At 45.1% G+C, this 14253-nt stretch overlaps 1 protein-coding gene across 7 annotated transcripts in view; it reads right to left on the bottom strand.

The window, feature by feature from the left end:
* The window catches only part of LOC306917492 (protein FAM184A-like), a 73175-nt gene that overhangs the window by 54536 nt on the left and 4386 nt on the right, over positions 1 to 14253 (bottom strand). For all 7 annotated transcript variants that reach the window (XR_013789197.1, XR_013789198.1, XR_013789199.1 and 4 more), the window contains exon 2: positions 370 to 447. Coding sequence is in view for 3 of the 7 variants with exons in the window: in XM_079495753.1 (XP_079351879.1) it covers positions 370 to 447 (78 nt within the window). In the remaining 4 variants the exon portion in view is untranslated. The remainder of the gene's footprint in view (positions 1 to 369; positions 448 to 14253) is intronic.

Here is a 14253-nt window from a genome sequence, read left to right on the forward strand (position 1 = left end):
ATATTATTTGTAGTAGATAACAGTAGCACAATATGAAGGCTATAACGAACCAGGGCCCAGTATTCAAATATGGGGCTGGACATTGCAAAAACAAATCGAATACTGAGAGGGACGAGACGCAGTGATATTAGTATCGCTACATGAGGCTAGGAGGAAACCATGCAAGGCACCAACCTGCACATCAAGAGCAATTATTGCTCAAGGACACTAACTATGGGGGAACCCGGTATCGAACTGGGAAACACACGGCCGCTCTACACCCTGAGCCACTGCCGCCTCATTAGCCCCCAAATAGCACAACGACTTAAGTGGGAGAAAAAGCGGGTGAAAGTAATTGGCAACACAAATAGCATAAAAGTAAAAGTGTACCTCGTCCTCATGGGCCTCTTTGAGAGATTCGATCTCCTCTTCGTGTTCGTCATTTTTGGTGTTGAGAGCATAGATCACCTAGAGAGAGAGTTAGAGAGAGAGAGAGAGAGAGAGAGAGAGAGAGAGAGAGAGAGAGAGAGAGAGAGAGAGACAGGCCTCATTAATCCACACATTCACAACTCCAACATTGATTTTTCTGAAAACTCGAGGCTCGGTTTCTTCTTTCTTCTCATTGATTGATTTTCTCGAGCTGCAAACCAGCCATTACAAAACAACCATTACATGACTGGAATTCACTGCTGCCCATGAAGCTAGTATAGATTCATTCACAACGGAGAAATACACCACAGTGTAAATGAGATGCGTAATGATATCGTCCGATCAAGCTGCGATTAGCTCCTGTGTCATTCAGCGAAGGTGGTGTAATCACTTCATTTGTGCGGATCGCCCGGTGTACCTTTTCCGCCTCTTTCCCAAGCGATTCGCCTGGTGTCGCCAGGTTCAATGGAACATCCACGCCCATTCCACGCCATATAAGGCAACAGGAAATATCTGAATAACTGAAATACGTCATCATTAGAGCTTGCAAAATGCACTGGTCCAGTGAACGCGGTGATTTAAGTTCAAGCTCAAGGCTATAGCCTATAGGCCTACTTGGCAAATACCTATAAAGAGCCATTTCTATTGAACAATTGCACACTAGCCTGCAGAGGTAAAATAGATATCCGATTTATCAGCGCTGCATTGATTAATGCGGGGAAGTCCGTCTTTTAGATTAATATCATCTCACTGTCATCTGTCTGAATGCCATGTGGAGAATGGATTTGTTCTGATCATGGACACGTAGGCCTATATATATATATATATATATATAGCTATTTAAAATTTCAACCATACGGCGGGTAGCCTATATCCTCTTTGTCAGATGTAAGTGCAGGTTCATTTCATGATGTCGTCATATTAAAATGATTCGCGGGACATTTGGCTTAGTTGGCACCAAACTTGATTGCTCTCATGATGAGATCAATGTAGTAGCCTACAGCCTACACAGCTACAGTTGCCCATATTATAATTAATTAAGGTGAGCTGTCTTAAAACTACGACTGGCCGAATTGCACGCGCTGATGCCATAATGTGGACTTCTATTTTGTATATACTGTAGGGCTAATTATCCCTAGTGACTCCGTCTGCCTGTCAGACTGGCATGTCGACGAACCATAGAATGCATTAGAGCCAAAAGCCAGTTGGGCCGGGCCGGGTTCTGTCCCTGACCAACGGGCCCAGGGCAGGGCCGGGCTCACCGTGAAAACACACACACACACACACACACACACACACACACACACACACACACACACAGTGCAGATAAGTGCATGTTCATTATTATAATTGTGAGTTTGTTTTTTAACATGCAGTGCGAGTCCGATAGCCAATCTACAAGCTCACAACGCGTTGCACTGCGAGTAGAAGGCTGCTGAGATCGTGAGCTGCATGGTAGAAATATCCTAATAAATAAATAAAAAGGTGTCGGGCTTGCAAGGGCAGTTTCTGTATGGGACTCTAGGCTAACTTGCCTCTAGAATGCATGCATATAGGCATACAAGTGATACTTGGCTTTTATATAGGCTATAATTTTGCTGACCAATGTTGGGGACACATGCCTTGTAAGTTTTATCTAAGGTTTGGGAACTATTTATTGATTCAGCATGAAGACTAAAGCCTTCTAAATATAATATAAGTATATTGTCTAAAATTGTCCAAAATAGTCAACAAATGTGCTGTGTGTGGTCGCTATGCAGGGTGCTCATGTTTAGTTAAGCTGTGTGGATAAGTGAGTGCCGTCCATGGTGCTAGAGCTTAGTTGTGTGGATCAGGGGTTCTCTAACTGTTTTTGGCCCAGATACCCCTTGGAGGGGAGAAATATACCCCCTCATCCTCGCAACACTGGTAAGTGTAACGGACCCAAAGAAGGCTAGACCTTTATTTTGAAGGGTATAGACTATACTACAAGAGGGCTATTTAGTGACAGCATGGGCAGAAATGTTTGTTACAGACAGCATGGAAGGGTGGCACAAACAAAAGCAGAAATGTTTGGCTTGATTAACATGACAATGAGAAACTTGTCATGTAACTTATAAGACACGGTGGACCTTGAGACGGACACACTCAATGAATAAGCACCTGACTGGAAAGGGGGAAAAAGGTATTATTGTTTTTGATGTTTTCTTGTTAATGTTCACTGAATGTTTGTTTAGAGTTTCATTGTTTCCCGATCTGTTTAATGTGTATTATGGTGGACTGATGGTTTAGGCTTTATAGGGTTCAGGATGCATTGATTGTATTTAATTGGAAATGCAGGCAATCTAATGGGAAATGTGCAATGCATTCGCTGTAGTTTCATGAGATGTGTACTGATCTGTAATGTATTGTGACTTGTGAGGTTGTTGATGCCAATGTTTATTGGTTGATTTTGATTTCTGTATTCTGACTATCTTGTTGCAGTTTTCACGTTGAGAGACTACTAAATAAAATGGTAAAAATCATCAGTCGAGCTTCAACTCCTTATTGCCAGCTGGGTCCGCTACAGTAAGCACACTTACAGCCTTAGATGCCATTGGAAATATTTGTGTTAAATCAAAGTCATTTCATAGTCAAAAAAGAAAACACGACTTACAGAGCTATTCAACTAAATTGTTCAGGGGTCCACGTTGTCAGAAATCCAAGGGGCCGGACTGCCCCCCCAATATATTACTATTATTTATGGCTATGCGTCGTGGACCCCACTTTGAGAACCGTGGATGTGGATAGATGAGTGCTGTCCATGGTGCTGAAGCATAGTTATGTAGATATGAGTGCTGTCCATGGTGCTATAGCATAGTTATGTAGATATGAGTGCTGTCCATGGTGCTATAGCATAGTTATGTAGATATGAGTGCTGTCCATGGTGCTATAGCATAGTTATGTAGATATGAGTGCTGTCCATGGTGCTATAGCATAGTTATGTAGATATGAGTGCTGTCCATGGTGCCTGAAGCTTAGTTAAATTTGTGACCGAACCTCGCAGCTACTAGAATCTAGGGCCCATAGGGCCGGGTCTTAATTTTTGATCTAGGGCCTAGATCATCAAACCCTGTACACTCAAGACACTGCCACCGCTGCCACCCTTAGATCTCCATATATGGAGCTGACCTGTTCTGACATTCCATATGTTGATCTGACCTCTCGCTTCTCGCCCTCAGGCGTCTTACTGGTGTGGATATATGAGGGCTGAATCCATGGTGCTGAAGCTTAGTTATACAAACGCTGCCAGTGGCAGTTCCCAAACTTTTCAGGGAGATAAGATATACAATAACAACCCCCCCCCCATCGGGAACAGGAGGTGGTGCTGGGGTGGCCGTGGGAGCAGTGCATACCAACCAGGAACACATATTCAGAGGAAGGAACACAGGAAGAATCCAGGTTATCTTAAATACCCCGCCCAATTTGTCAGCTGATTGCCACGTCAGCGAATTACATGGGTCTTGCATAACACTGAATGAGCCCCTCGAGTATCTGACTGAACTAACTCTGCAAGCTACGTTACATTTTTGAGATATTGGTACTTTACTTGAGTATTTCCAATATCCAATACTATCCAATTATTTGAATTCTTTTGTTACTAGTTACTTTGATTATTATTACAAAACATACATTAAACACTTCAGCCCTACATCGTATTTTGGCCATTTGGAAATAGCAGATCTACAAGCTTAGCTCACAATGTGTTTTGTGATGCAATGCATTGTGAGCTTGTAGATCTGCTGATTGATTATCACAATATTTTTAGACAGTTGACATTTTGAAATGAGACATTCTGCATAATGAGTACTTTTACTTTTGGTACTTTAAGTACATTTTGATGTACTTTTACTTGAGTACACTTTGAATACATCTGCATTGCAGTATTGACACTTACAGTACAAAATGTGAGCAGTTTTTGTGTAAATGGGTGAAGTGGAGTCCTTGTTACTGTATGTATGTCTCTGTTGCCTGGCCTCAACAGTACAGGAGCAGTGGAGCAGACCAGTCCATAATACTGCATCGATAAATACCAGTGACAATGACAGACCAGTCCATACTGCATCAATACCAGTGACAATGACAGACCAGTCCATACTGCATCAATACCAGTGACAATGACCGACCGGTCCATATACTGCGTCAATAAGTAACAGAAATGCACTCTGTCGAGCTGCCAACGTGCACCTTGGCGGCCCGGCCCTCCAGTCAACTACTGCGCTATAAGCAGACCCCAATCAAGTTATTGAAACATCTGACATATATAGTTAATAAATACTATAAACTTAAATTGATTACGTCATCCACATACGTCTTTTAAACATGTTTTTACATAAACACACATAGTTTTGTCATCAGCTAATCCCTGATTGGCCGAGCAACTCCACCAACACAAGGAGGCGATCCAAAGGGTCAAAGGGACCACCGACATACACAGCAAGCTGCCAACCCGCGCTCTGATTGGCAGAGCGACACACCGACGTACGCACGCAGCGCCCTGATTGGCCGAGGGTGTCACCGACATACACACATCCGAAAACAGTACTTGCAACACGCTCTGCTCGCGCAAGTAATGACAGACCAGTCCATATTGCATCAATACCAGTGGCAATGACAGACCAGTCCACACTGCATCAATACCAGTGGCAATGACAGACCAGTCCATACTGCATCAATACCAGTGGCAATGACAGACCAGTCCATGCATCAATACCAGTGACAATGACAGACCAGTCCATGCATCAATACCAGTGACAATGACAGACCAGTCCATGCATCAATACCAGTGACAATGACAGACCAGTCCATGCATCAATACCAGTGGCAATGACAGACCAGTCCATACTGCATCAATACCAGTGGCAATGACAGACCAGTCCATACTGCATCAATACCAGTGACTGACAATGACAGACCAGTCCATACTGCATCAATACCAGTGGCAATGACAGACCAGTCCATACTGCATCAATACCAGTGACTGACAATGACAGACCAGTCCATACTGCATCAATACCAGTGACAATGACAGACCAGTCCATACTGCATCAATACCAGTGACTGACAATGACAGACCAGTCCATACTGCATCAATACCAGTGACTGACAATGACAGACCAGTCCATACTGCATCAATACCAGTGACAATGACAGACCAGTCCATACTGCATCAATACCAGTGACTGACAATGACAGACCAGTCCATACTGCATCAATACCAGTGGCAATGACAGACCAGTCCATACTGCATCAATACCAGTGACAATGAGGAGATATTGTCACACTGTAACCGCTGAGCGGACGTTGCATGTCTAAACTAAGCTGTCCCGTGGCCCACCTGGTCTAGAGCATGACCATCTGCTACCCTGCACACACACACACACGGGCGCGCACACGCACACGCGCACACACACACACACAGCCTTACCAGAAATACATCTGCCTTGACTGAGTGCAAGTGGAGTCCCCACATAATGTGAAATCATTGCCAGGTGATACGCATGACAGACGCATCAATGAAGGAAACAACAAACAAACAGTGACTAATAAGTAATAACTGACTGAATAACTGAGATGCAAGATGGCGCGTCCTACAGTACTGTTTCCATTCAGGAATTCATGCGCAAAATCCAAAATGCGCTAAAAAAAAAGGTCTTGATGGAAACGCACCTAGTGACTGTGTCATACAGTAGCTCACTGGAAAGTATTAAAAGGAGCTAAATGATGTTCTGGACTGGACTCTTTTATGGATGTGAACTCACGCCTTACATCTAATTAGTCGAGGCTGTTCCGTCCGAGTCTGTAATGGTTTATAGTTAGAATAAGCCACGGTTGAGTAGAGAGGCATTATTTAAAACACTGTGGTGACTGATATTGTGCTTCTAATTGATTTCTTGTCTCCTCCAGCCTCCTCCTGGAGGAGGTTCATTTCCAAAAGAATTATTAAAAATAAATGAAAACAGTAATTGAAAAAACATGGCCCCCCTCACGTATTAGATATCAGTCACCAGAAAAAAGGACGGGTGTTTGATTAATCTATCATGGTTAATTATTTCTGCGCCAACTACGAACATAGGCTAGGGTAGGGTACGACATCAGCCAACAACGAACATAGGCTAGGGTAGGGTACGACATCAGCCAACTACGAACATAGGCTATAGGGTATAGGGTACGACATCAGCCATCTACGAACATAGGCTATAGGGTAGGGTACGACATCAGCCAACTACGAACATAGGCTAGGGTAGGGTACGACATCAGCCAACTACGAACATGTTCGTACACCCCCGTATACTCCATATAAGAAAGCGGAGGCGGTCATTTTACCTTTTAACGTTGATCCGGTTGCTATGCAACGCCTCCCTCCCCACCAGCTATGGGTTCTTTAAATCCAGCTCCAATTCTGTCTCCGTTGTGCTTTTTTTTCTCCACCCCATATTATAATTCAGTTTTTGTAACTCGTTTGTTTCTGTTGTTTCTGACAACCTCGCGGCCGCTGTTTGCGTTCGTTTCCGACATTCCGTTCGTGGTTCACTGACTGTGTTTTGTTGTGGCTTTCCTGCTGTCCAGTTAGCTCATAACATTAGCACTGCAGCTATTACTTGTCAGTAGCTTCAGGCTGCAGGGGGCGTTGCATGCATACCTCTGTGGTGCGGGGCAGTGCCCATTGGCTTAGCCAGCGTTTCAGCAGACTCCCGTTGGCTTATAGGCGGCATGGGGTCGACTCCCATTGATGACTGGGTCGCTTACATTTCATGAGCTGTTATATTGTTGTTGCCTGTTCATTTTCATGCCCGATGTATACTTGGATGCGCATCGTGTCAAGCATCAAAAATAGCTAATCTACAAGCTCACAATGAGTGTTTTGTAGCTATTTTGTGTGCATCATTCCGAGCTGCTTTTCTTTTGTGCGGTCGGTGGCACATGCACGTTCGAGTATTTGCTGTATTTTGTGAGGTGGTAGATTTGCTATTTTAGGCTTTATACTAAATGTCAATCACAAAATTGCCATCCAAAAATGCTGATGTCCTCACACACACGCAGGCCTAATACTAATGTGCGCGCGCGTGCGTGCGTGCATATACAGTAGGACCACTGAGACTCATTAGGCGAACATGGATTGATCTGCACTGAAACTGACCGTTATGCAATCAGATTAACTGACACCATTAAGACTCTGAAATCATATGAAACAGACAGAGAGAGGGAGGGGTGGGGGGGGGGGGGGGGGGGTAGCGTCGTAGGAAAAGGAAAGATTATCTCACTTGCACAAAGGGAGAAGTGAGCGGAGATAATGGCTGCCTTTGTGGAACCAGGAGTCACGGCCTACCCTTCACTCTCTGAGGAGAGGGCGACACTAGCGTGTCGAAGAGAACACAAGATAAACACCAAGATGTCTCCCCTCAGATACTTGACAGAAACACCAAGATGCCTCCCCACAGATCATCTCAAATTGTACCGTTTTGTTACTTCAGGAATGAAGCTTTATTTCCCTGCTGTGACCTGCGAGTCCCGTGGTTGTGTACAGCATGCCGTTGTGCTCTACATTAGTTGACAGAGGATTTAGTGCTCTGTGTGTGTGTGTGTGTGTGTGTGTGTGTGTGTGTGTGTGTGTGTGTGTGTGTGTGTGTGTGAGTGATTATGTATAGCCATGCGTGACGTGGTAGCAAATGTAGAGAAAAACAAAGGGGAGTAATCCAGCTGTGCCCACTCTGTCTTTAAATGTGGCAAGCCTGGCCTGTTTGCTCATTCATCGCACACACACGCGCACGCAGGCATAAGCACATACACTTGGGTTTAATATTCTTTTAGGAGAGGAAATTAAATGTGAATGTAATTACCGTCAAAAAGTTTTCACTAGCATTCTCAGTGTTTGCTGGTTTAAAGTGGTCTCCACTCGGTTCAGAGCAATATGAAGCCTGACCAACCCTGCGATGGCTTGGGTTCGTTGGCCGATCCAAACTGGACATTACATTTGTGACACCCAACCGCCCACACAAATAATAATAATAATATAATAATGCTTTATTTGCCTGATGTCAAAATCGACCTTGAGACTTTGTTGTTGTGACCTGGTCATAGTTAAGAATCGATAGGAATGTGTGTCTCGTTTTGAATATTGTAGCTCAGTGCAGATGAGCAAAGCCGGGCAGTGCTGTGACACATGTTACTAGTGCAGCAAGTGCATGTGTGTGTGTGTGTGTGTGTGTGGGGGGGGGGGGAGACAGAGAGGAACGGGGAGGTGGGGGGAGGGGGGGATTAGTGTCGAAGTGTCCTTGAGCAAGAGGCTGAACCCAAAATTGCTCCTGATGAGCAGGTGTGTTCTTTGCATGGTTTCCTCCACCATCTGTGTATGAATGTGTGTAAATGGGTGAATGAAATGCACAATCTCAGTAAAGTGCCTTGGATAAAGGCGCTATATAAATGCACCACTTACCATTTATATAAATGCACCATTTACCATTTATATAAATGCACCATTTACTGTGTGCCAGGAAACGCACTTAGCAACTGTTGCTAAACACGGATTGGTGGGTCGGTCGTTTTTGTCCGTATCGGAATTTTTTTTTGGACTTGCTCAGAGTGACGTCATCACAGTGCTAGCGCTGAGGGTATAAAGGACATGGTTGGGTTCCCTCTAAAGGAGTGAACGTTTAGAGATGCGCTTTTATTTACTCGTACTTTAATTCGAGTACATTTTCAAAATGGAAGGCGCACGGCCCACACAAGATGACGGCAGCCGACCGCCTGTCAATGGCATTCCCGTGGAGGCGCGCAACAAACACGAGGATCTCAGCTTTACATCATGCCTCATCACGCAGGACACCAGGAACTGGGAGCAGCAGGAGGGAGCGAATGTGGTTCAACTCGACCAGAGCGACACGTTTCTCCACGAACGGAACGAGACGCTTCTCGGAGAAAAGCTCTGCTCCGCCGAGAGGAGGACACGGCCCGAAGATGGACTCGCGCAAGACACCAGGAACTGGGAGCAGGTGGCTCAACTGGAACCTCATAGCGGCACATTTCACGAGAAACTCACACGCACCACAGAGAGGAAGACACAGGAACGGGGCGAGACGCTTCTCGACGAAAAGCTCCGCTCCGCCGAGAGGACCATCCAGCTCCTGGAGAAGGAGCAGGAGCGGACGGAGCTCAGGGCGAAGCAGATGGAGGAGCTCGTGCTCTTCTACAAGCAGCGGGAGGAGACGAGGACCAGGCTGTGCGAGCGGCTGCTCTCCGAGAAGGAGCACTGGAGGGAGCAGATGGAGGCGGCCAGGCTGAGCGTGGAGGCGCGGAGCACCGAGTGGACGAGGAAGGAGCTGGCCTGGGTGGACCGCATGGAGGCCATGGAGCAGCGCAGTATGGAGCAGACCACCATGCTCACGCAGAACTTCGTGGAGGCGTACGAGCAGCTGACCGAGTGCATGTGCTCCATGGACCTCATCATGCAGGCCGTGACGGCGTCTCCCGTCGGTGGGGACAAGGAAGACGAGGAAGACGATGATGAAGAAAAAGGAGAAAGACACCAGTTCCCAGCTAAATGATGGAAGAGTTGGTAACCCTTATATAGATCTTTAACTCTTGAGAGCGAAACATGACACTTATGGACCCTTATAGATCTTTTAACTCTTGAGAACATTCTTGAGAGCGTAAAATGAAACCAAATCTTATCTTTAAAATGAAATTACTATGTCGGAGGATGTAGATCAAGGTTACGTGTATTTTACCCCAATCGTCATAATCAACAACGATGATGATGGTGAATGCGGAAACGAATACGCTGCTAAAAGGACACATTATTTTTTCAATTCAAGATGGAGGGTAAAGATGCCCTCCATCACGGCTCGTCTGTGATCGAACAGAGATAACCTGAATGCACTTACTGACACGGCCAGCTAGCGTCAGCAAGAATTCACCGAGCTCTTTTTAAGCAACCTCATAAACAGTTGAAAGGTCATTCAGGATAAATTTGGGCCTGGATTTTGTTAAGGATGCCGACGGTACTATCAGGGGAAGAACACCCAGGACCAGAGTGACAGCTTGACTCACCACACATTCACAAAGAGCTGTCATGTCAACCGATCATTTAACTTTATTATAACTAGAGCGGTGCCTGTTGGAGCCTCTACAGCGGTGCCCGTTGGGTCCCTTTTCTCCATATATGGACATGGGGAGAGCCCGGGTAGAGGCCTTATGCGTCAGGCATGCCCAAATATGGAGTGCTGTGATGTCAGAACAGGCCAGCTCCATATACTGTATGGACATGGGCAGGGGCCCTGTCCAGAACTCGGGCAGAGGCCTTTTTGTGGCGCTTCTGGATAACCGTGGGTCCGACCGAGAACAGTTCCCGAGTTGCACACACACACACACACACACACTTGGTGCATTTATAGTTAGATTGTACAAGTGCAGTACGCATCGTCAGTGTACTTGGAGGCATATGACGTCATCACTGTGATGTCATTCATCTCCATATTTGGTCATAGAACCGAGTCAAATTCCTAAATGCAAATAGACTTCTCTACCCTGATAACACGTAGCCACCGTAAAACACACAGGCACTGAACGCATTAAGTCTGATGAGGGACTCGGCCGAGCCTTGAGCGTTCACCACCAGCCAACATACACAGAATTATATTTCTATAGATTGAGTCATCTTCCTGCATGTGCTTCATTCACATTATCTCGATGCCGTTCATCCGAAACGCTCACAATAATGGCATCGCTGAGATTTTAATTTATGGTGAAATTATTCCATTATACAAGCTAGGACAGATTAGCTTGTGTTTATCTACAAATTCAGTACCACTTAAACTCTCTTGCAGTCCTGTAAAGAGCACATCTGGTACGCTCTTTCTGCCTCGACACAAATCGATTCGATATCGACTCGTAGCAGATCTAACAAGCTCACGACGCGTGGATCCGCTATTTTTAGCAAACGTTACCCCCAGAATACAGGGATGCTGGAGGTAATTTTGATTATCGTGATAATGTTATATGGTTAATTGCAGATTATATTTGCCACAGTAATGGTGAAGAGTAGGTTTCATATGGCCCCATTCCTAAGGCGCGAGCCAAGCAAAGGGCCACGCCCAGCAGACACTATAGTTACATTAAACTGACCTCATCATGGAATAAAGAAATAAAATATCATGACTTCAACTTCAAGTGTATTCAGGATGTTTAGGTATTATCATTCTTTGTTGCTGCTGTCCCACATAACAGCCAACCAGTTGAATAAATAACACATTTGAGGCTTTAAACCTTTGCTTTTATCACATTTCTGAGACCATGTAAGATGCTTCTAAAACATGTGTTCTATTTCTAGTTTGATCAGCTCAAATACTCTTAATAATCTTAAAATAACTAAACCTAATCTTAAAATAACTAACAATCGTAAATAGCCGCTATTTTCGGTGAGCGACGGACGTGCTTCCATAGAAGACGTGCTTCCAGAGAAGACGTGCTGGCTTCTATGGAATCCAAATGACTGAAATCAGTCTTGGCGACTGAGAACTTGAATCCATGTGACCTCATCAACACTGTGATAGTTGATGAACGCATTTGGAGTTTTGTGTCTGCGTAGTATTTTTTACAAAGTCCCTAAACCTAACCTGCACGGCTTAGTCTAACTAACGGGATGTTGGCGTTATGGGCAGTCCCCCTTCATACAACTCCTCTCCTCTCAACTCTCCTTCTGTGTCGAGACATATTTTTCATATATGTAGTTAAATGCACTTAATATACATCATTGACCGGAGACCACCAGTTAGGCCTGTCACATTTTAGCCCTTCGCTAAACCCCACCCCAATGCTAATCCAAATAGTTATAGCAACCGTTGCTAAGAATGGCAAGCTTTCGCCACCTCATAGCTGTCAGTGTTACTTTGCGTTGTTGAACACATACACAGCTTAACGTTGGGAAAGTTACACGACTGACCCACTCAATTGATGTCAATAATACTAATCACCATAGTCTTACCGTGTATTAAAAATCACACCCGTGTGAACTGAGTGGTGTAAGGTCTTATATAGACTGATCAGCTGTGGTCTGACGTAATGTCTGACGTAATGAAATCACACCCGGGTGAACTGAGTGGTGTAAGGTCTTATATAGACTGATCAGCTGTGGTCTGACGTAATGTCTGACGTAATGAAATCACACCCGGGTGAACTGGGTGACCGTAGCAACCATGCTCATTTTTTGAGCACAGACAGACAGACACGTAAACTAACAAAGCCAGTCGTAGGAGTGGTTTACACCACTCAAAAATGATTATCTAAGATTATCTAGGTGATAAGTATTTGCGTAGTTCCTTTATAGATTTTGATTATTATTACAAAACATATATTAACCACTTCCACACTGTAGATAGATAGGATAGGCGAACGCCTATGCCCATATTTGGGATGACAGGGTTTAAGTGGTTGCCCTTGATTAGTTAATCAAGAGCAAAATGCCTCGTTCAAGACCTGTACTGTGCTGCTGTTAGTTGACAGTATTTAAAACCCATTTAGACCTGTGGCGGATTCTACAAAATCTCTTCTACATCATGACAGTTTTCTGAAAAACCTATGTTTCTGTGTCAGTGGTTCTCAAACTATTTCATGTCAAGGACCCCAGAAATTATATGAAATTGGCCGCCGACCCCGATCTGAAAATATGTTGTTCCAGGGACGCCCCAGAAGCAAAGATTTGACTTAAAAACATCCGCTCTGAAAGAATATATATTCAAAGATTTGCACCACATTTCCACAATAAAAAATAAAAAAGCAGATCTACAGTACAAGCTTGTATCGCGGCTATGAGCTTGTAGATCTGCTATTTTTCAATAGCTAAAGTGTAACATAATCCTTAAAACACCAAAAGGGGTTCCCGTCCTAAATGGGTTAATACCTGTACTGTGCTGTAGAGCTTAAGATTTGAGCCCAAGCCCGTTGGGACGCGACAGGTTGGACCGAGCTTGGCCCAGTTTGTCAAGCATTACACACACACACACACACACACACACACACACACACACACACACACACACACACACACACACACACACACACCCCCCCCCCCCCCCCCCCCCCTCTGCGGTACACTCTATAGGATCAAATGCCAGTGTTCACCGCCACCATCTCAAACACATCTCCCTCTCAGGTTCCCCCACCCCCCCTCTCCTCTCCTCTCCCTCTCTCTCTCTCTCTCTATAGCATCATCAAAGTGTTGTGTGAATTCAGACACTTTGCTGAAAATAGCCAATCTACAAGCTCGCAACGCCTCGCAGCGTCAGGCGTTGTGAGCTTGTAGATCTGCTGCTGCGTCCGGTTAATGTTCCCCTCAGAATAGGGATTTATTCTAGGGTTGAAGCGTTTAAAAAACTAAATCCATATCACACAAATCACACAAACACATCTCCCTCTCAGGTTCCCCCACCCCCCCTCTCCTCTCCTCTCCCTCTCTCTCTCTCTCTCTCTCTCTCTCTCTATAGCATCATCAAAGTGTTGTGTGAATTCAGACACTTTGCTGAAAATAGCCAATCTACAAGCTCGCAACGCCTCGCAGCGTCAGGCGTTGTGAGCTTGTAGATCTGCTGCTGCGTCCGGTTAATGTTCCCCTCAGAATAGGGATTTATTCTAGGGTTGAAGCGTTTAAAAAACTAAATCCATATCACACAAAGATCCCCCCCCCCCCCCCCCCCCCCCCAGATGTAGTAACTCTGAGGACCCCCTGGGGGGACCCCGTGTTGGAGACCCCTATAAGCTCCAGCAGGTAAAACAAAAACAGTGACAGATAACTGCATCATCTCACCGACAACATTACATAATCCCCTCTCC

Source organism: Electrona antarctica (genome assembly GCF_951216825.1).
Source record: "Electrona antarctica genome assembly, chromosome: 24".
NCBI classification, from domain to species: Eukaryota; Metazoa; Chordata; class Actinopteri; order Myctophiformes; family Myctophidae; genus Electrona; species Electrona antarctica.